We start from the raw sequence: 21,842 nt of genomic DNA on the forward strand, positions 1-21,842 counted from the left end.
ATAGAATTAAAGAATTGTAGAGCTGGAAAGGACTCTGGAGGGCATCCAGTCCAACCTCCTTCAGTGCAGGAACCTCAACTAGCTCATTCATGACAAATGGCCATCCATCCTCCAAGGAAAAAGAGTCCATTGCCTCCCACTGTCCACTGTCCCACTAGTCTTACTGTCAGGAAGTTCTTCCTAAGGTTTAGTTGGAATCTCCGTTCTTGTACCTTGGTTCGGGTCCTACACTCCAGAGCAGGAGAAAACAAGCTTGCTCTGTCTTTCATGTAATACCCCTTCAGATATTTGAGGATGGCTATCATATCTCCTCTCTGTCTTCTCTTTTCTAGGCTAAACATACCCAGCTCCATCCACAATTCCTCATCAGGCTTGGTTTCCAGACCCTCTATTATCTTGGTCACCTTTCAGCTTGTCAATATCCTCCTGGACATAGTACTCCAGGTGTGGTCTGACCAAGGCAGAATAGAGCAGTACTATTACTTCCCTTGACTGGGACACTATAGACTTCTGCTGATGCAGCCCAGAATAGCAATAGCTTTTCTGGTGTGGCATCACACTGTTGACTCATGTTCAGTTTGTGGTCTACCAAGACCCCTAGATCCTTTTCACTTGTACTACTGGCATTCCCCATCTAATCTTTGTGTGGCTGGAGAGTGATGCTTGGGGGTTGCTCCTTGGCCCTGTGGAGTCTTCAGTGTGGGGTTCCTCAGAGTTCGAGTTTTTCCACCCATGCTTTTTAACATCTATAGGAAACATATAGGAACATGCTGTCAAATCAATGATATGACAGCCACCTTCAAATATCTGAAGGGCTGTCCCGCGGAAGATGGAGGAAGCTGGTTTCCTGTTGCTCAGAGGGGAGGATCCAAACCAATGGATTCAACTGGCAACAAAAGGAGATCCTGACTAAGACTGGGGTAAAAAGGAGCATTCCTGACCTGCCCATTGCTTTAAATTGACCGCACGTGCTTTATAGGAATTTGGGACCACCTGTGTCCTTACATAAGCTAACCTAAGAGGAGCCTGCTGGATCAGGGAGAAGGGGACCAGTACCCTGTTCTCACAGTGGCCAGCCAGATGCCCCAATGGGAAACCCACAAGTAGGATTTGAGCCCAACAGCCCTTTCCCATCTGTGGTTTCCAGCTACAGGGATTCAGAAGCATGGCTGCATCCATGGAAGCAGGGCTTGGCCATCATGGCTAGTAGCCTTCAATAGCCCTCTCCTCCATAAAGATGTCAGCAGCAGCACAGGAAACGTTCACCACAGCTCATCTTTCCTGCTGCTTCGAAGGAGTGGATGAGTTTCTTGCTTATTCAACACAACGTACGATGAGCAATTTCTGGATAACATTTTGCACATTTCCCTTTCCATGCATTGAAATATACATGCATCTTCCTACACAATGGGTGGGGGAGGGGGAGGAAGAGTGCTGGGGGGGGGGTTTCTGTGGAATGCGAACTCTAAGGAACTGCACCTTACAAATCACCAGAAGCAGCCCCACTTAAACCTGCAGCCAGTAGAAATAGGGTCTCCCTTCGAAGCCTGCTCCCTCCAGAGACCTCCTGTAACTCGAGAAAAAGCAAAGATGGTGGGTGGCAGCAGGATTTTAAAAGGCAACTTTTACTGCTCAGTGCATGGAGATGTTCTGCCTAGGACTGAGTCAGCATGCAATGATTTTACTGGGTGTGTTTGGAAAGTGTTTATTCCTGGGTTCATTTAAATCATGTTTTGTGTCATAAACTGCTCCGAGAGCCTCAGTAACCGGATGTCTTTATAGGGAGCATCCACAAGGCCTCTTTCTGCAAGTTTAATATTGCTTGCAAGAGAACATGCAGAGCTCCTCTAGCAATCCAAAGTCTTCTGATTCACAATTCAATATCCTCAGCACTATGCTAGGGACACCTAAACAAACACAAGGAAGTCAACACCAGCCTTCATCTACCTCCTAGTACATTTAAAGACCAAAAAGACCAATCTGTACTATACATTCAAGAAGAAGAAAAAGAAGAAGAAGAAGAAGAAGAGTTTGGATTCGATATCCCGCCTTTCACTCCCCTTCACCCCACATTAAACAGTCATGGCATCCCCAAAGAATCCTAGCTTGTGTAGTTTAAGGGTAATGAAGAGTTGTTAAGAGTAACCTCCATATTAACCCTCCCAGAGCTACAATCCCAGAGGGATTGATCATTATACCACACTGGGAACTGTAGCTCTGAGGAGGGGAATAGGGGTCTCATAACACCCCTCAGCACAGTTCCCAGGATTCTCTGAAAGAAGCAATGTCTGTTTTAAAGTGGGATGAAAGTGCTCTAAATGTACAGTGCAGACAGGGTCAATGACACACACACACACACACACACACACACACACACACTCAAGGCACTGATGCATTTAATCCTGATGAAAACAAAAGCAGCTGAAAGCTGGGGAGTACAGTCAATTTTTTTTTGTGGAGGAGGGGAGAGAAAAAGCAAGGCTGCAAGGAGAAATCCCCATCCCCATCCCAACACACACAAAGGCACTCAGGTACCCAGGCACCGTGTTTCTCTGTCTCTCTCACACACAATGAGGACAGCCAATACAAATTACTGGGCTGCCTGGGGCCTAACTATCATACATACCGTACTTTTCGATCTATAAGACGCACCAGACCATAAGACGCACCTAGTTTTAGAGGAGAACATGAAAAAAAATATTCTCTCTCTCTCTGCTCAGCGCCTCTCCAGCAAAGCAGGAGGAGAAATGGAGCCCCTTCCATTTCTCCTCCCGCTTCACTGAAGGGGCGCTGCGCAGAGAGGGAAAGCTGCACAGCGCGTCTCCAGCGAAGCGAAGCCAGGCGAGCAAGAGGGATCAGTGCGCACCGATCCCTCTTGCTCTCCTGGCATCAGCGAAAGCAACGCGAAGCCTCCTGAGCACAGCGATGCTCCCGCTGCGCTCAGGAGGCTTCAAGTGTAAAATACTATATGCTTTATGTAATTCTTAGCAAAATATATTTTTCATGCTCAATGCATGCACAATTCTGAAGAATGAACTATGCATTTCTGACCTTAGGTGAAGATTTGCTCCTGTGCTTTGACAATCTGACAGTAAGGTCTCATCTTATGATATGCGGTCGCATTTGTCGGTTTTCTAAAGAAAACCCTGTGTGAACGCAACAAAATGGTTGTGTGATCCTCAACAAATACTGCTATTACAGTGGTACCTCGGTTACAGACGCGTCAGGTTACAGACTCCACTAACCCAGAAATAGTACCTCAGGTTAAGAACTTTGCTTCAGGACGAGAACAGAAATCGTGCTCCGGTGGCATGGCAGCAGCAGGAGGCCCCATTAGCTAAAGTGGTGCTTCAGGTTAAGAACAGTTTCAGGTTAAGAACGGACCCCAGAACGGATTAAGTACATAACCAGAGGTACCACTGTATTATACTTATCATTAGTCATAAAAATGAGGTGGTGCATTATTTTATACCAGTGCAAATGTTTTTAGCTGGGTTGCCCCTGCTGGGAAGCAGGTATCAACTGGGCCTGAATCTGCTCTTGTGGCCTTTTTTCCACACACATACAGGTGAGTTTTCTGGCTCTCCTTACTTTTGATGGCGCCGATGAGAGCATTTCCATCTTTGATGACGTCCTTGATGAACTTGTTGGTCCTCTCCAGCTCCTGCTCATAACATTTGAGCCTTTCTCTGAAGTCAGGGCTGTCCAGGTAGCAATCGCTGAACTCCAGCGGAGGGTGCCCCATGGCTCCTTTTTTGATGGGGGGGAGGGAGGAGAGGATGATGATGGAAAGAAGGGTAATAAAGATGAGAGTCATGCTTCTATTTTGCAAAGAGAAAAGAAAGCCCAACCTCCCCCCACCCCACCCCGCAATTCTCCCTTTATAATCACAGCCTTGTTGAGGGAAGACGTCAGACGGGGTGGGAGGGGGGCAGCCCAGCTAGGGCGCTCCTTAAACCACCGGGGGTGAGGAGAAGACGAAAATCCAGGGGCTGAACGGCGGCTGCTCACCACCAACGGCAATAGCGGAGGAAGGGAAGAGAGGGGCGGGACGGCAGGGCGCCCTCCAGCGGGCGGGCCGCGGAGTGCGCCGCGGGTGGTGCGCGGCCTGCAGGGCTTCCCCGCCGCTGCATCCCTCCCGGCCGCGAGCGGGCCCAGCACCGTTGAAAAAAACACTGCGGGATGCACCGCCGGGAGGGCACCTAGAAGGGACACTAGGGAGAAGTGCAGCTGCCGTGCGCCGGCCTGCAGGCTTCCCTCCCGAGTCCCGCGCGCCCCGCAATGTTTTTTCCAGCAGCGCTGGGCTGGCCGGGAGGGATGCGTTTGCTCGGGCGGCGAGCCCCGCCCATTTGGATACCCCGTCCCCATGATTGTGGGGGGAGTTGCGTGTACAACCACCCACCCCAGGCAACGGCAGGGGTTGCTACGCCGGTGCCAACGGCCCTCCGCACGGACGCAAGAAAAAAGATTTGGGAGCAAACGGAAGAAACTACCTGGATAAATCTGGCGTGACGGCGACTTGACGCCGCATCAGCTGGGAGCCGGCTGGCTCTTCTCTTTCCTTCTCCCACGGCCGCTTGGGCTTCCGCGCCGGCTGTGAATGGACCCAGTTGGAGGTGGAGCAGGCGACCGCAAAAGCACTATCCAGCCCGGCGCGCAGCTGCAAGTCCCCTCCCACTAGCGCCAGAGACGGGCTGGGCTTTGTTCGCCTGCCTCCTTCCGTACCCGCCCAGCGCCTCGCCCTCTTACCGCTCCGCCTGCCCTTCCCTTAAAGGCGCAGCCCGGGGGCTTCGCGGGGCTTCTCCATCGTCGCTTCCCGCAAAGCAGGGGGTTGGGCTAGATGTCACTTGGGACCCCTTCTGGAGGCGGTGGGAAGTACTGTACTCCAGGGGGCAGGACTGGGTAGTGGTTAGAGAGCCGGACTAGGAACCCGGAAAAGCCGGGGTTCAGGGGGGCTGAGCCATAGACTTTGCAGGAAAGGCGACATCCCGACAACATTGTAGGCGCACTTGCTCCCCAGAGACCTGCTTGCCTGCCTGCCTTTTTCCTGTCCAAATGAATGAGTTGTGAGCAGGTATTTCTTGCCTATGAAATTGCGAGTAGAAAAGCGAGCCTCCCGCCTCTTCACCTGCAGAGATTTAAAACCCATTTTTAGAAATTGTTTTAGAAGAATGGTGCCTGAGTTTGGATTTGGGTTTTCCTCTTCCCTCCCCGTCCCTTTCCCCTTGCGTGTCCTGCTTTGTTTAGGGTTTAGGTTGTAAGCCTGTGGACAGGGACTGTCTTGTCCTGATCAGCTGAAGATGCTCCAAATGAACGAACGAATGAATCCCTCTTGAGCCATTAAGCTCACTGGGTCACTCCAGCTCTCAGCCTACCTCACAGGGTTATTGTGGGTATTAAATGAGGAATAGCTCATTGGAGGAAAAAGTTGGATATATTTTTCCCCCAAAATTTTTTATTGGTTTTCACAATATTATAAACAAACAAACACACAAGACAGACAAACAAAACAAACATAAATCATAGCCTTGTTAAAAATTACAGTTATTAACTTTGTTAAGTGACTTCCTCGTTTCCCCATGGTTGAATTTCATTGCATGTCCTTTTAACGGTTTTCCAAATCCCAATTTTTATGAAATTTAACTTAAACATTAAGATCCTTAAATCTTCACCTTATAGAATTAAACATATTAATTCATCACTTAACATAAATAAAATCCTAAGCCCATAAGTATCTGCAAGCTATTTCCAGTTAGTTTAACTTAACAAATTTAACTAAATAATCATTAAATTTATTCCATTCTTCCTGATACTCCTCTCCTTCTGGTTGCGGACTCTTCCGGTCAGGTCAGCTAGCTCCGAAAAATCCATCATCTTCATCTGCCATTCTTCTGTTGTTGGTAATTCTTGGGTTTTCCACTTTTTAGCCAACAAAATACAAGCACCAGTTGTGGCATACAAAAATAATTTAACATCTTTCTTGGGCAATTCCAAACCTGTTATTCCAAGAAGAAAGGCCTCTGGTTTCTTTATAAATGTATATTTCAACATTTTTTACAATTCATTATAAATCTTTTCCCAGAAGTCTTTCACCTTGGGACAGGTCCACCACACATGATAAAAGGTTCCTTCCTTTTCTTTACATTTCCAACATATATCATATATCACAATTATGATACATCTTTGCTAATTTTTTTGTAAAATTAGTAAAATTGGAAAAAGTTGGATATAAATGCAATAAATAAGTAAATAGGGTGAGAGAAGTCTTTTTTTTTAATGGAGTAAGTACAGTAACAAGCTTCGTGAGTCAGGAGAATGCTGTGGGCATAGTGTAGTGGTTTTGAAGCAGTGTGCCGTGGCACCCTGGGGTGCCTTGAATGATGGTCAGGGATGTCATGGGCAACGTTGGCCTCTGTTCCTCTTGCCTTGCTTCCCTCCCTCCTCTGATGCTATCTTGCATCTCTGCCTCCCAAAGCCTTGCCCAGCTGTTTATTGCAGCAGCCCTGGCTATAAGCTCTGCATGTGAATGGTGCCAGCAGGGGAGGTTGGTGGCTCAGAGACCAGGAGCAGCAGCAGTGGTTGCCCTGGGGACTCCCAAGAAGAGGGGAGAGGAGAGGAAGTTGGGAAAACACTCCTCAAGGGAGACTGTTCAAAAAAGGGTAAGCGTCTGCCAACTCTGCAGGCAAGGGGTGACATAATTGGGCTCCTGAGCCCCACGGGGAGCCGCAGAAAGAATGTGGTTGGTCAAGGGAGCCTTGGTCTCAAAGAGGTTCAAAATCTCTGACACAGTGTACAGTGGTACCTCGGGTTAAGTACTTAATTCGTTCCGGAGGTCCGTTCTTAACCTGAAACTGTTCTTAACCTGAAGCACCACTTTAGCTAATGGGGCCTCCCGCTGCTGCCGCGCCACCGGAGCATGATTTCTGTTCTCATCCTGAAGCAAAGTTCTTAACCCAAGGTACTAATTCTGGGTTAATGGAGTCTGTAACCTGAAGCGTATGTAACCTGAGGTACCACTGTATCTTGATTTCAGTAATGCTTTTGACAAAGGACCCCATGATATTCTTGCAAGGAAGGTGGTAAGAGGTGGGTTGAACGTGGATTTGTAGCTGGTTGGAGGACTGAACCCAAAGAGTACTCATTAATGGTTCCTTGTTATCCTGGGAAAAAGTGACAAGTGTGGTACCGCAGGGTTCTGCCCTAGACCCATTGTTGCTCAACGTCTTTATAAATGACTTGGATGAAGGAATTGAGGGGATGCTCGTCAGATTTGCAGATGACACCAAACTCGGAGGGGTAACTAAAATGTAGATTAGAAGAAAGAATCAGAATTCAAAGATGACCTTAACTGTTTGGAGAACTGGGCTCAAGCTAACAAAATGATTTTCAATAGGGACAAATGTAAGAAAACCTCCTTTTGAGTCTTTAGCAGCAGCATCCTGCAGGGGTTAAGGCGGGGTCTGTTTTCCAATAAGATGATCCTGCAACAGGAAAGAATCTGGTCCCAATGCTTCCCGACTACCTTCTTAGGAGCAAAAAGGGTTAAAATTAAGCTTTAGCTGCGAAATAGGAGGAGTCCCTTTTTAATCCCACCCCCACCACATTTAAGGCTGCAAAAAAAGCTTCGCTGAGCGGGGGGGGGGGGGAGAAGGGGGAACCCCCTGGAGGTGAAAATGCAAACAGCTGGTCGGGACACGGCACGCCCACTCAACCTCTGCATGCAGTACTGCGCGCAAGGGCGAGTGGGAGTTGTAGTTTTCCTCTCCAGTCCTTTTCATTAGTTCAAGTGATGCATTTTGGCAATTTTCAAGCTCCTTGACTTCATGATCTTACTGGGGGGAGGCCTTTAGACGGCCGCGTGCCTCTCCACAAGAACATCTTGGGGTCCCCCCCCACTTCTTTAGAAAACAGGAAAATAACAAAGCTGCTGAAGACACATTCTTCCCGCTTCACGTTCATCTGTTTTGACAATTGCCTCATCGGGAATGAAATTCCTACCGGTCTCTCCCCAGCCCCGCCTCTCCTACCAGCTGGGGAGGAAAAACGGAGTTCTGCTTGCTCCAGAATGTGGGCGGAGAGGGTGTGGAAGGGTCCGGCTGTGCATCTTTCCTTTCTCGAGTTCACTACTGAATCAGGGTCCACATAGCTTTAGGTAGCCTAAATGATAATCCCGTGGATGTTTCCTCCAGATTAATACCTGCTGTGTTCAGCAGGAGTTATCCCCAGGGAAGGCTGTATAGGGCTGCATGTTTAGAGCGTTTATAAAATTATGCATGGCATGGAGACAATGGGAGTGAGAGAAATTTTCTTCCTACTCTCATAACATTCAAACTCACAGACAGCCAATGAAGCTGAGCATTTCCTCTCACAGGAGGCAGTGAAGGCCACCAACCTGAGTGGCTCTAAAAGGGATTGGACAAATTCATGAATGGAGGAGCACAACGCTATCAACGGCCACTGGTCATGAGGGCTTTGATCTGCCTCCGTAGTTGGAGGCAGTAATGTGTCCACAGAGATTACAGGATGCTGGAGTTTATGGGCAAGCAGGATCTGAGCACAAGGACACTCTCCCCCTCCAACCACTAATAAAAAAGGGAAAGGGACCCCTTTGGGTCTAGTCGTGGCCAACTCTGGGGTTGCAGCGTTCATCTCGCTTTGTTGGCCGAGGGAGCCGGCGTACAGCTTCCGGGTCATGTGGCCAGCATGACTAAGCCGCTTCTGGCAAACCAGAGCAGCGCACGGAAACGCCGTGCACTTTGACATGCTTCTGAACTGCTAGGTTGGCAGTGGCAGGGACCGAGCAACGGGAGCTCACCCTAGCACAGGGATTCGAACCAACCTTCTGATTGGCAAGTTCTAGGCTCTGTGGTTTAACCCACAGCGCCACCCACGTCCCTCCAACCACTAATACTCAGGAGCATTACAGCCTCCAAGTGTGTAGGCAGAGCATAGCCACTTTGGCTCTTTGTTTTTATCATGTGCAGGTCCTGAGCCCCAACAATACACTTTCATGTGCTATCTGGGTGCAATTATGAGCTTAAGCTGATGCCTGATAGCTTTTTCTAGAGTTAATCCTCCTCCATTAAAAATTTATCTTGCTTTGCTTTTGAACAAGTTCCCACAAGAACCCTATTCTTAAGCATAGCAAGCAACTTTATCTGGAAAAAGACAAAACCCTCCACCAACAGCTGGTGGGCTTTGGTTGGGCTTTGGTTGGGTGGAAATGTTTTCTCTGCATGGAGGCTTTTAACTCTGGGCTGCTGCAGATGGCCTCAGATATCTGGCCCATCTTCCTTGCTGTTTCCGCTGGAGACACACTTTGTATGTCCCTGGCATTGGGAACCAGTGTGCACTATAAAATGAGAAGTTTTGGAGATTACAGACTGTTTGCTTCGCTCAGGCCCTGCAAAGCTCAGCTCTGTTGGTTCTTTCCATCTGAGTTCCCTGCAATTATTGCAGCTTCAGAATTAGCTAGAGTCATTTCCCTACCCCACTGTTCTGTGTGGAAATATACACAACGGCAAGTATCCCACCCACTCCACCCCCGGTTTTATTTTAACAACAAAACAAGCAACCAAAATAAAATGTTGATAACCTTTCCCTCCCTTTTTGTTATAGGTTACATATAGATTGATCCAACCAAGAAGGTGGGAAACCCAAGAAACTTCTAAGTTAAAATAAAGAACTCTCTTAAGAGGGAGGCATTTATTGAAGGCAGAAGTGTTGACTGTCAACTCTTTATTGTTTTTATTTGTTTTGTTTCATAAAATCTATATACCAATAACTAGTTAACTGTAAAAAAGGGAGGGGGCTCTCAAAACATTTCACAAAAAAGATAAAACAATAAATTATCAACCAGAAAAATTAACAACGATAATTTAAGACTTCAAACAGTTGCAATAACAAGAGACTAAAAAGAGATTACCGTTTGCATCAAACACCGTTCAATCCAGACTGCACAATGCTGCTTGGCAACTTAACTTAGTTTTGTACAGCTCCCTGTCAGGACTCCCAACATAGGCCTACACAGGATTTTCCCCAGTCTAAGGGACGAAGGGTGGAGAGGAGTCTGGGTGCTGTTAAAGTTAATTCACTATGCCAGAGTACAACACACTAAGAAGAAAAATAGCTGCATGGTATGGATTGTGCTTGCAATGGCAGAGCACCTGTTCTGCATTCAGAACATCTCAGGTGACCAGCAGATTTTGAAAAGCTGGTATCACAGGATCAAGGTCATAAATTTTGTTGCATTACTGTATTTTTCTGTTTATAAGACTGGGGATTTTTAAACCAAAAAATTAGGTTTAAAATTGAGGCTCGTCTTTTACACGTGTAGTGCTAAGGGGTGTTTTCTTAATTTGGAGTCCCACAAAATAGGGAGCATCTTATACATGGGGGTGTCATACACGGAAAAATATGGTAATTAAACAACAACAGAAATATTGGATTTTGAATAAATGTGCAATGAATTGTTACTGTTTTGAATTTTATTGTGTTATTGCCTTCCTTAGTAGGTTGTTCAAACTGCCATTCTGAAGAATGCTTTTCATAATCTGGTAATCTGGGGGGGGGGATGGGGGACAGAAACTGGGGATGAATTTATAGAACCAAGGGGGCAGAGGCCCAAAAATTTTGGGGAACCACTGGCTTAGCACTAAGAATTCTCTGGAATAAAATATATGGGTTGTCTCAGTTCAGTAGTCTTCCCATTCATGCTCATTTCCTATTCCTAAAAGCATTGTATGTATGGTTATTGTAACCACAAAATAATTATCCAAAACCTAACAGTTTTTCATGCCAAAGTTTTGACTGTTATGTCTTCCCTGGAATTGCAAGCACTTGGAACCATCTGCCAAGGTAGAACTTCAGACAAAACTCCTTTGTTTACAAATCTATAAGATTCTTTTTTTTCCAGCTGAGGAAAGAGGAAGTAAACTGGTTGACATGAATATCCTCTTTCTGTGAGTGAGTTTGAATTTACTGCTTATGGGCCTTGGAGGCTGACAGGGTGGACACAAGCCAAACAGGATACTTTGCAAGAGCTGAGCAAGATCGCAGAGACACACAATAGCACTGCTGAATTGCAGCAATCCCAACCAGATGTAACTTCTGCTGTCCCGAAAAAAAAATCATGTCTAAGGGCACAATTCTATACAGAACAACCACAAAAAGTGCTGAAAGACACATGACTATAACAACAATATATGAATAATACAAGGAAATTTATATCAAGTTGACAAATACCAATTACAATAGTACCTCGGGATAAGAACTTAATTCGTTCTGAAGGTATGTTCTTAACCTGAAACTGTTCTTAACCTGAAGCACCACTTTAGCTAATGGGGCCTCCTGCTGCCGCCGCGTGATTTCTGTTCTCATCCTGAATCAAAGTTCTTAACCCAAGGTACTATTTCTGGGTTAGTGGAGTCTGTAACCTGAAGCGTATGTAACCCGAGGTACCACAGTACAATTGCAATGCAGTGCAATCACATCTTGTGCGCAATTAACTTGAGTGTGAGGTAGTTTAGGTTGAGAGTGACTGTCCCACAAAGTCACACTCAAAGTCACACTTCATGGCTTGAGTGGGAGGATTTGAACCTTAAGTCTCTCTCAGGACCTAGTGCAACACTCTAAGCACAGCACCACACTGGCACAGTCTTGTGCCGTTGTATCATGTCCCAACCACTGCTTGCTTTTTTCTTCTGAGTTAGTGCCTAACAATTATACTATTCAATAAGAACTTGAATAAAAAAAATATGTTTTTATTTTTTTAAAAACTGCTAACTGATTAATATGTGCATTCTCTCTTAATTAGCTGACTGATTTTTTAAAAAAGCTGTATCTCTACTACATTGCTCTGCTGTTGCATAGACATCCTTGCAATTGCCTCTGTTCACAAGTATTTTATGTTGCAAACCTTTTAAAAAAACTAGCCCCTGTTTAGTTAGAGGTGAACATCTGTCTCTAGCTCTTATTTCCCAGTCACACAGGCATCTATCCCTCAAACGCTGTAGTAGTAGGGCACCCTCTGGTGGTTGAAAAGAATAATCTCCCTGGCATAATCTAAATTATCAATTTGCATAAAAAAATAAGGAAGGAAGAATGATCAAGCAGAATTTGCAGAGACAACTATTTACGGTATTTATCGGTCTATTGCATTTGCACCCCACCTTTCCCCCACCCCAATAAGCTAAAGATGGCATACGTAGTTATCCTTGTCCCCATTTCATCCTCGCAACAGCCCTGTGAGGTAAGTTAGGATGAGAGTCCCATGGCTGAGTGGGGGATTCGAACCCTGGTCTCGCAGTCCTGGTCTTAAACTTTAGCCACTAGTTCACCACTGGCTAAAACGTATTGAGAAAAACCATTTCATGCATGGGCACATTGGGTGGTGCGTGAAGAGGGCAGGGTTAACTTTGCTTCTCATCCTTGCCTCCTTCGCATATACAGACAATTAAGATTAGGCAGAGTGTCAGATCATAGAATCATAGAATCATAGAGTTGGAAGAGACCACAAGGGCCATCGAGTCCAACCCCAAAATTTAAGTTGCATTGGCCGGGAATCGAACCCTGGCCTCCCGCATGGCAGGCGAGAATTCTACCACTGAACCATCAATGCTGCTTGTGGGGCAGGGAGTCATGGCAAGATACTAGAGGACGGAAATGAATTTGTCAAGTGCCCCGTAAACCCTGTGCCCCATAAGCGACCCTGCTGCTCTCAGGTGCCAGGAAAGAAGGCAATGATCCCATTACCAGTGTTCAGGCAAGGTTCAGATGCCTGCCTGGGCAGCATCTGGACCTGGAATGTGTTGGGGACGCAATCATGTCCTTTGCCTCAGATGGCAAACTGTTCTGGGCTGGTCTTTGGTTTGATATTATTGTCACAGTGACCCTGCAGAGGCAATTAAGTTGTGAGGCAATACATGCATGTGGTTTGATTTTGCAACACTCACTAAATTGATTGAATCCTGACCAGTTTTGCTCAAATCTGTTATATGATTGTACAGTGGTACCTTGGGTTACAGATGCTTCAGGTTACAGACTCCGCTAAGCCAGAAATAGTACCTCGGGTTAAGAACTTTGCTTCAGGATGAGAACAGAAATCGTGCAGTAGCGGCACAGCAGGAGCGGGAGGCCCCATTAGCTAAAGTGGTGCTTCAGGTTAAGAACAGTTTCAGGTTAAGAATGAACCTCCAGAATGAATTAAGTTCTTAAACCAAGTGTCTGGAGGCAGTTGGAGGATGGATGGCGGCTAACAGATTGAGGTTGAATCCTGACAAGACAGATGTACTGTTTTTGGGGGACAGGAGGTGGGCAGGTGTGGAGGATTTCCCTGGTCCTGAATGGGGTAACTGTGCCCCTGAAGGACCAGGTGCACAGCCTGAGAGTCATTTTGGACTCACACCTGTCTATGGAGGCACAGGTCAAATCTGTGTCCAGGGTAGCTGTTTACCAGCTCCATCTGGTATGCAGGCTGAGACCCTACCTGCCCGCAGACTGTCTCGCCAGAGTGGTGCATGCTCTGGTTATCTTCCGCTTGGACTACTGCAATGAGCTCTACGTGGGGCTACCTTTGAAGGTGACCCGGAAACTACAACTAATCCAGAATGCGGCAGCTAGACTGGTGACTGGTAGCGGCCGCCAAGACCATATAACACCAGTCTTGAAAGACCTACATTGGCTCCCAGTACATTTCCGAGCACAATTCAAAATGTTGGTGCTGACCTTTAAAGTCCTAAATGGCCTCGGTCCAGTATATCTGAAGGAGCGTCTCCACCACCATCATTCTACCCGTGGCTCTTGCGGAAGGAAAGCCAGTAGGCTTGCTTTCACTGAAGCCAGGAGGGCAAGAGGGATCGGTGCACACTGATCCCGCTTGCTCTCCTGGCTTCAGGGATAGCCCTGAAGAGCCTCCTGAGCAAAGATGGAGGAGCTCTCCCTCTTAGCTCAGGATGCTTTGAGTTGCTTTCTTATTTCTTGTTTTCCTCCCCCCAAAACTAGGTGCATCTTATCGTCTGGTGCGTCTAATAGAGCGAAAAAAACGGTATATTATGGTACTGGTTTTTTTCTATTTTTGATTTGTATAAATTTGAATAAACTTTTTTAAAAAAATAAAAGAAAAGAATAATTGAGAAGCAGTGAGCCTCCTAGCTGGGATTTGAACCTGGGATTCCCCACATTCAAGCCTAAGCAGCGAAAGACAAAAGAACCCCCTATTCTGCTCCCAGAACTACAATCCCCAGAATGGTTTAGCAACCAATCCCTCTCCACAGGGAATTGTAATCCTGGGAGTAGAAAATGGGCCTCCTAACAACTCCTAGCATCCTTAGCACACTCCATTTCCCAGGATTCTGTGGGGGGAGTATATCTGAAGGAGCGTCTCCACCTCCATCATTCTGCCCGGACACTGAGGTCCAGCTCCGATGGCCTTCTGGCGGTTCCCTCACTGTGAGAGGCCAAGTTACAGGGAACCAGGCAGAGGGCCTTCTCGGTAGTGGCGCCCGCTCTGTGGAACGCCCTCCCATCAGATGTCAAAGTGATAAACAACTACCTGACATTCAGAAGACATCTGAAGGCAGCCTTGTTCAGGGAAGTTTTTAATATGTGACATTTTAGTGTATTTTTCATCTTTGTTGGAAGCTGCCCAGAGTGGCTGGGGAAACCCAGCCAGATGGGCGGGGTACAAATAACAAATTATTATTATTATTATTATTATTATTATTATTATTATTATTAAAAGCGGTATCATGGTGTTTGAAATGTCTGGTGCAGGTGTCTTCTTAGATTCAGGCTTGAAGTCTTAGCATGCAAAGGCCAGCGGTGGACTTGTGGCTGCATCGTTCCTTCCAGGTTTAAACCTTCCACAGAACACCAGGTGAGAGCCAGTGGTGGCTAGAGTGTTGGACTGGGACCTGCGGCCTGGGAGAGGCCAAAGTTCAAATCCCCACTCAGCCATGAAGTTCACTGGGTAACCCTGGAGGCCAGTCTCTGCCCCTCAGCCTAACCTACTTCGGGGCTGTTGTTGAGATTAAATGAAGAGGGGAATAACTCTGCCTTGAGCTCCTTGGACAAAAAAAGGTGGGATAAAAATGCAAGCAAGCAAGAAATGATCACTTGAAAAGGATTTATTGTCTGTCATTTGCACCAGGATGGTGGAACTTGGGGTTGAAGTAGAAATGCAAACTAGATTCCTCCCCTGCTCTAGTAAGCCATAGCACAGTGCTAGTAGATGTGCGGCTTGGTGGGTTACACAAGTTGTGCAGACCTGTTCAGCTACTATCACTCAGGGTCTCCCCCATGTTGACAAGCAACTGTAGTGGAAATAAACAGTGGCGTAGCGTGGGGGGTGCAGGGGGGCCCGGCCGCACCGGGCGCAACATCTGGGGGGGGGGGCGCTCGCACTCGCAGCTCTCTGCCCCTACCTGGCTCACTCACTCTCTCTCACTGCAGTGCTGGCTGTGCGAATCCGATCCGAGCCGCCGGGTCGCCGCCCACTGTGGAGGGGAGGGTGCCAGGCGTGCGGTGCGGAGAGAGAGCGAGGGACTATCTGGGGGAGGGACAGTGCAGCGGGGGGGGCGCAAATTACTTGCCTTGCCCCGGGTTAGGGGGCGCAATTACTTGCCTTGCCCCAGGTGCTGACAACCCACGCTACGCCACTGGAAATAAAAGTATTGTTATAAGTTGAAGAGCAAGACTCCCCTAAAATCTCTGGATTCAGTGAAGTGGTTAGAATTTTTTAAGCAGACAGCATTATTCCTGGCCAGGAAATCGCCTGGGAATGTGCCCTTGTGAAAAAAAGGCAGAGTCATCAAACCCTCAAGAAAGCCACCAACAAGTCTGACTCTCTGTTAAATAGTGGGAAAGATGGACGAAGGACACAGCTCTGTTAGATTCACAGCTCTTTATTACAGCAGTTAGAACTGCTCCTGGAGTCTGACACACTGCAGCCTAGCTGGCTGCTTTATATAATACTAAGTAATTTGTAACAGTAACAACTCCCAACTAGCTAACCAATCAGTGAGCGACAGTTCTCAATCCTTCATTTGCATACTGGTGGCCCTGAGTAAGAACTGCAGTTAATCTTAATACATAACAGCCCTCCCCCACCTAGATGAGGTGTTAGCCCCCCCCCCAAAAAAACCTTAATTGTTACAACCATATACCATATAAGCTAGCCACAGGTTTGATTAGAAGTACAGGTACATAATACTGCTCAATCCTTCAGGTAGGCTGGATGTATACGGGTCCAGAATGCCGAGGTACCACTGGAGAGGTAGTCAAGCTGCCAGGGCCCGATGGAGGGGCTCAGCGACGGTCGCTTTGTGTGGCAGGAACATGTTCTAGAAGTTCAATAGACCTAAAAAGGCCTACAAGTCCTTCTTGTTTTGTGGTTCGGGAACCTGTTGTATAGCTTTGACCTTTGCTTCTGTGGGGTGAATGCCGGAGCTGTTAACCAGGTATCCCAGGAACTCAACTTGTGGTACAGCAATCTGGGATTTCCCCCTCTTTACTTTGAGACCTGTTTCTTGGAACCTGGTCAGGACAGCCTGCAGCTGATCAAAAACCTGTTGTATTGTTCCCACTGAGACGAGCACATCATTGAAGAAGGGTACGACGCCAGGCAGACCGTGTAGGAGCCGCTCCATTAAGCTCTGGAAAATTCCCGGTGCCATGCTGACTCCAAACTGCAGCCAACGACAATGGAAGGCCCCATGGTGAGTGACGATTGTCTGTGCCTCGGCAGTGCGTCATCTACGGGCAGCTGTTAGTATTCCTGAGCAAGGTCGAGTTTCGCAAAAACCTTGCCGTCTCCCAGTGAGTGTAGTAAGTGTTGGATGACAGGGAAGGGGTACGCATGCTGTTGGAGCGCCTTGTTTATCGTGCACTTATAGTCAGCACAGTACTGACCTGTCAGGCTTGAAGGGCATCATGATAGGAGTCTCCCACTTAGCTATGTCTACGGGTTCCAGGACCCCCTGTGCAATCAGCTTGTCTAGTTGTTCATCCACCTTAGGCTTGAGTGCAAATGGTACGTGTCGAGGCTTGACTCTGATGGGTATGAATAGCAGATTGAGGTTAAAGGATATGGGCAACCCCACATACTGTCCCAAGGTTCCATTGAATTCTGCCGAAAACTCCGTGACGACGGCAACTATTTCTGATTGCGAAACGCTTTGGATGCTTGTGATTTCCAACCCTGGGGACACAAACCAGTCCAGTCCCAGTAGGCTGGGCCGATTCCCATCTACCATGACTAACTTCAGCGGTCCCAAAAAGTCCTTGAAGGTCACTTTGAGCTTGCCCACACCTACAACCGGAATGTTATTTCCCTGATAATCCCTCAAATGCAGGTAGGTGGAGTTCAGTTGTTTCTTAGATAATTTGGGAATCAACCTTTCGATGGTACTCCAAGAGACGATTGACATGGCAGAGCCCGTGTCAACTTCCATGTTGCATGTTTTGCCCTCAATAGTCACGGTGACATAAATTTTTCGGTGTTCAGACCTGTCAGCCTGGCCCAACTGTCAGCTCGGCTGAGCAACAACAGTCGGTGACAGCATGGCAGTCCTTGTTAGCATACCTTGCCTTTTTGTTTCCTGGTGCCGGTAGCATATCTGCGAGCATAGACGAGCAACAAACCATTGTAATATGACCCTTATGCAAACAACACTGACAGATGGTGTCCTTGAAACCGCATTTGGACCGAGGGTGGTTGCCACCGCAACCCGTAGTCGGATTGGTCCGTCGTTCACCGTTTGACCTTTCCACATTTCTGCTTGATGCTGCAAACATCATCTTCTTCATCTGAGCAGCCTTCGGAATTGCTGATCTCTCCATGGTGAACCGAGGTTGGCTTCTTTGAAATTGTTGTGCTGTTGGCCTTGCGTATCTCCGCTGTTGAATGTTTCGCTGCCTCCGTGGCTTGAGCTTCCTTGACGGCCTCTTTGAGAGTGAGAGCAGACTTGGTAAGGAAACGGTGCTGTAGTTTCTCATCCCTCACACTGCACACGATTCGATCCACAGGGCACCGTCCAAGTCCCGGAATTCACAGTGGTATGCAACCTTCCTGAGGGCTGATAAGAACTCACTGATTGTCTCCCCCCCAGTTTGGACTTGATGATGGAACACATGACGGGCAGTGATTCTGGACACCTTGGGTGCGTAGTGTCCCTTGAGTTTCTCAGTCAGTGTGTTCCAAGGTGCGGCCTGCACCGCAAGCGGAGCCACAAGAGCACTAGCCTTCTCAAAAACTTCTGAGCCGCAGACGGTATGGAAAAGAGCTCTTTTCCGATTGTCTGTCAAATTAGTGAGAGCATTTGCCTCAAGGTAGCATTTGAAACGAGCGAGATAAGACTGCCAGGACTCGGTTGCTGGCAAATACAGGGGTAGAGGCAGTAGCGACACCATGTTTTCCTGGTGCCGGCCGGTTGAATTGTGAGGAATGGACACTAGCCTTGGCGATATCTCAGCTCTTGAGTGTTCAGCTCAGCAGTTCCGCTCTCGCTGTGTCTTGTTTCATCCTATCCCATCCTCATTGCCAGTGTTAAATAGTGGGAAAGATGGACGAAGGACACAGCTCTGTTAGATTCACAGCTCTTTATTACAGCAGTTAGAACTGCTCCTGGAGACACACTCACAGCAGCCTAGCTGGCTGCTTTATATAATACTAATTAACTTATAACACTAACAACTCTCAACTAGCTAACCTATCAGTGAGCGACAGTTCTCAATCCTTCATTTGCATACAGGTGGCCCTGAGTGAGAACTGCAGTTAATCTTAATATATAACACTCTCTGCCAGACACAGAGGGGAGAGACCCAACCCTAAGCTTTGGGTAGTCAGCAAAAGACAATCCCAGAGTCGGGAGGTAGAAGTTTCCAGAACTGGAGTGGACGATACGGTAAGTGAACAGGGGGGAAAGTGTCCCTTTTGCAAGCAGGGAGATGGTGGGACGAACACAGGTGAGCAGTCTGTTTTATGCTGCAGTAAGGGTCAGACATGATCTTTGGGGTCTCTTGGAACCTGAGGCTGCAGCAATGGGAGGGACAGGACCCTCTTGGGATGTGATTGCTCTGAACTCTCCTGAGAACAGGACGCCAGGTTGGATGCACCAGTGGCCTGATCCAGCAGGCTCATCGTGCATTCTTACTAAATCCTGCACTCTCTTACCTGTTTTGCTCCTTAAAAATATTTTATGGGTGCAGTAGTTTCTTTTATATTTGATTACCAGTGTGCAGGGCTGAAGTCATCTTACCAGAAACAGAACACAAAATAGGGCCTTTGCAACATATTATTCCCAAGGTGAATCATAACTGACTGGAAAATTTAAATAAAAAATGTGGTGAGGATAGGGGTGTGGGTGGGCGTGGGTGTTGTGCTTTAGCAGTGGCCTGAACGAAAACAGCCAGGAAATAAGCCAACTCTAAGTCTCCCACCCGTATCTTTTTCTCTTCTGTTGCATAAGTTCCTGGCACAAAAGTCTGCCAAGGGCATGCGAACCCTGCATATTTCCAGAGCACTGCTAGCCTTTGAGGATCTAGCAGGAACAATGGGTGGCAGTGCAAAGGGGACAGAATATGCTGTCCAAAGCCCATCTGCTTTGTTGCAATGCTCACCCTTGTGAAATATTCCCTAAAATATGTGAGTTTACTGTTGGGAGAATTAGCCAGAGAGGGAAGGATGGAGGGAGGGTTTCTGTTTTATAGGCTAGCTTTGTTTTCTGGCATCTATGAGCCACAAAGCTTGGATATAAGCCACAGAACATCCTGTTTTCCCCTCTCTCTTGCCTGTCTTCTTGCTGGTTGGTCTTTCTAAGGTTCTGGAAAAAACACTGCCCAGCTAAAGGTAAGAACCAAAAAACATTTCCTAAGCAGGTGAAAATGTGTAAATTGGGGGGTGGGGGCTGTACAATACCTGTGGCTTCTAGGACAGAGATGAGAGTTAAACATCTGGCATTTTCTAAGTATAAAGAAATAGTGCAGAGGGAGCAGTCGTTGCCGACAGGCATGCAAGACTGGGGTTTGCAAACAGTTACAGCAACACAGGTATGCATCAGCCCCAGAGGAAAGTGATTGATTGATTGAATGAATGATTGATTGATTGATTGATTGATTACTGGTTATTTAATTTCTACACCACTTAATATATTAAAAAAAATCTCTAAGAAGTGTACAAAAAACTGAAGCAGCAACAGACAACTTAAAAACAATTTTACAAAAATACAGTTGTAAAAATGTTACATTAATACAAAGGGTGTGTGTGTGTGTGTGTGTGTGTTCAATATTCCTTCTGACATACCCTTCCTCTCAAGAGATAGCTGCTGTAACTTTGGAGGGGTGTCAGAAAAGGGGGACGCTACAAGTCCCCCTTTTTTGTTTATGCTGGATGGAATAGACTCAGCTTCATTGTTTATGTTATTATATATAGCATACTCTCTCTCAGGTAAGAAATTTGCCATCTGGGATATTGTATCTTTACCTCTTCCCATGTGCTTGGATTTTTTTTATGAACAGGCTGCTTCTAAGATTAGGGTCCACACTGCAAAACTTGTTATTGAATCATAACATCACAGAATTGTATGGTTGGAAGGGTCATCTTGTCCAACCCGCTGCAATGCAATGATAGTGAATCGTGAATCTATTTTACTTACTCAGTATGTAAACAATAACAACAGAGGCTGTGTTTTAAAATACAAAGAGGGTATTCCTGCTCTGTTATGTACTGATATATATAACCAGAGGTTTTGGGGGAAAGCTCTCACTCACTGTTTACCGTGAGCTGAAATAAAGAGCATGAAATCAACACTCAACTCTGAGTATATTTCACCTCGTTGCTTGTCATCTGTGTGATCCTTTCAGTATGTCTTTTTTTAAAAAAATGCTTTTTTATTGGTGTTTCATTTAGTACAAACAACAAAATACATAAAAATTCAACAATCATTTACCCACATTCTTTCCCCACACTCTGCTGAGCATTGACTTCCTTTTCTCCCTTCAACAGGTTTTCTTATGTCAGTTACTTTTCCACAGTTTCTTATTGTATCCAATCCTATCTACATAGTAAGATTTATTTCAGTTCTGCCAATCCTTTCAGTATGTCAATGGCCTTTGGGCAAAACAATGAATAATGCTCCTGTCACTGGGTCCCTCTATTACAACAGCAATTTTAACACAAAGTGTTGCAGCGACCCAAGAAGCTAGTGACAACAATTGGGGGGGGGGCTGAGCCCAGTGCCCCAAAATATTGAGGAGGGCTCTCTGCCCCATATACTCGGCACCCCTGCATGTAACATACAACTTAACAGAAAAACAAAAATGACGCACCAACACTGCAAAGAGTAACAAACAGCATTTGCAGTTCTCAAGCAATAAACAATTAGCAGATGAACAAAACCTCAACCCATCCAGCCCAAAAACCATCTACACTGACCCAGCAATGTTTTCCCAGCCTTACCCTGCCCACCAAATGTAGAAGCCTGGCACCAGGTCAGCTGCTGCAGATCAGTGGTGGAGTGGGTGCCCAGATCCTTCTCCAGGGATGTTCAAGCATCTCTCCCTTGTGTGCGGCAGGGAGAGCAGTAGAAAAGCAAAGAAGGGAGACAATGGTGGCAAACATTTTACAGTGGTACCTCGGGTTAAGTACTTAATTCGTTCCGGAGGTCCGTTCTTAACCTGAAACTGTTCTTAACCAGAAGACCACTTTAGCTAATGGGGCCTCCTGCTGTCGCCGCGCCACCGGAGCACGATTTCTGTTCTCATCCTGAAGCAAAGTTCTTAACCTGAAGCACTATTTCTGGGTTAGTGGAGTCTGTAACCTGAAGCATATGTAACCTGAAGCGTAT

At 46.7% G+C, this 21,842-nt stretch overlaps 1 protein-coding gene and 1 long non-coding RNA gene across 2 annotated transcripts in view; one reads left to right on the plus strand and one right to left on the minus strand.

The window, feature by feature from the left end:
• OPHN1 (oligophrenin 1) overlaps positions 1–4,706 on the minus strand; it is a 117,590-nt gene extending 112,884 nt beyond the window's left edge. Inside the window, exons 1-2 of the mRNA XM_083423577.1 lie at positions 4,494–4,706; positions 3,592–3,750 (exon numbers count right to left, since the gene is read on the minus strand). Coding sequence (XP_083279703.1) covers positions 3,592–3,745 — 154 coding nt within the window. The 5' untranslated portion in view covers positions 3,746–3,750; positions 4,494–4,706. The remainder of the gene's footprint in view (positions 1–3,591; positions 3,751–4,493) is intronic.
• The window catches only part of LOC310669768, a 571,559-nt gene that overhangs the window by 523,134 nt on the left and 26,583 nt on the right, over positions 1–21,842 (plus strand). The window lies entirely within an intron of this gene.

Source organism: Podarcis tiliguerta, assembly GCF_965153285.1.
Source record: "Podarcis tiliguerta genome assembly, chromosome: Z".
NCBI classification, from domain to species: domain Eukaryota; kingdom Metazoa; phylum Chordata; class Lepidosauria; order Squamata; family Lacertidae; genus Podarcis; species Podarcis tiliguerta.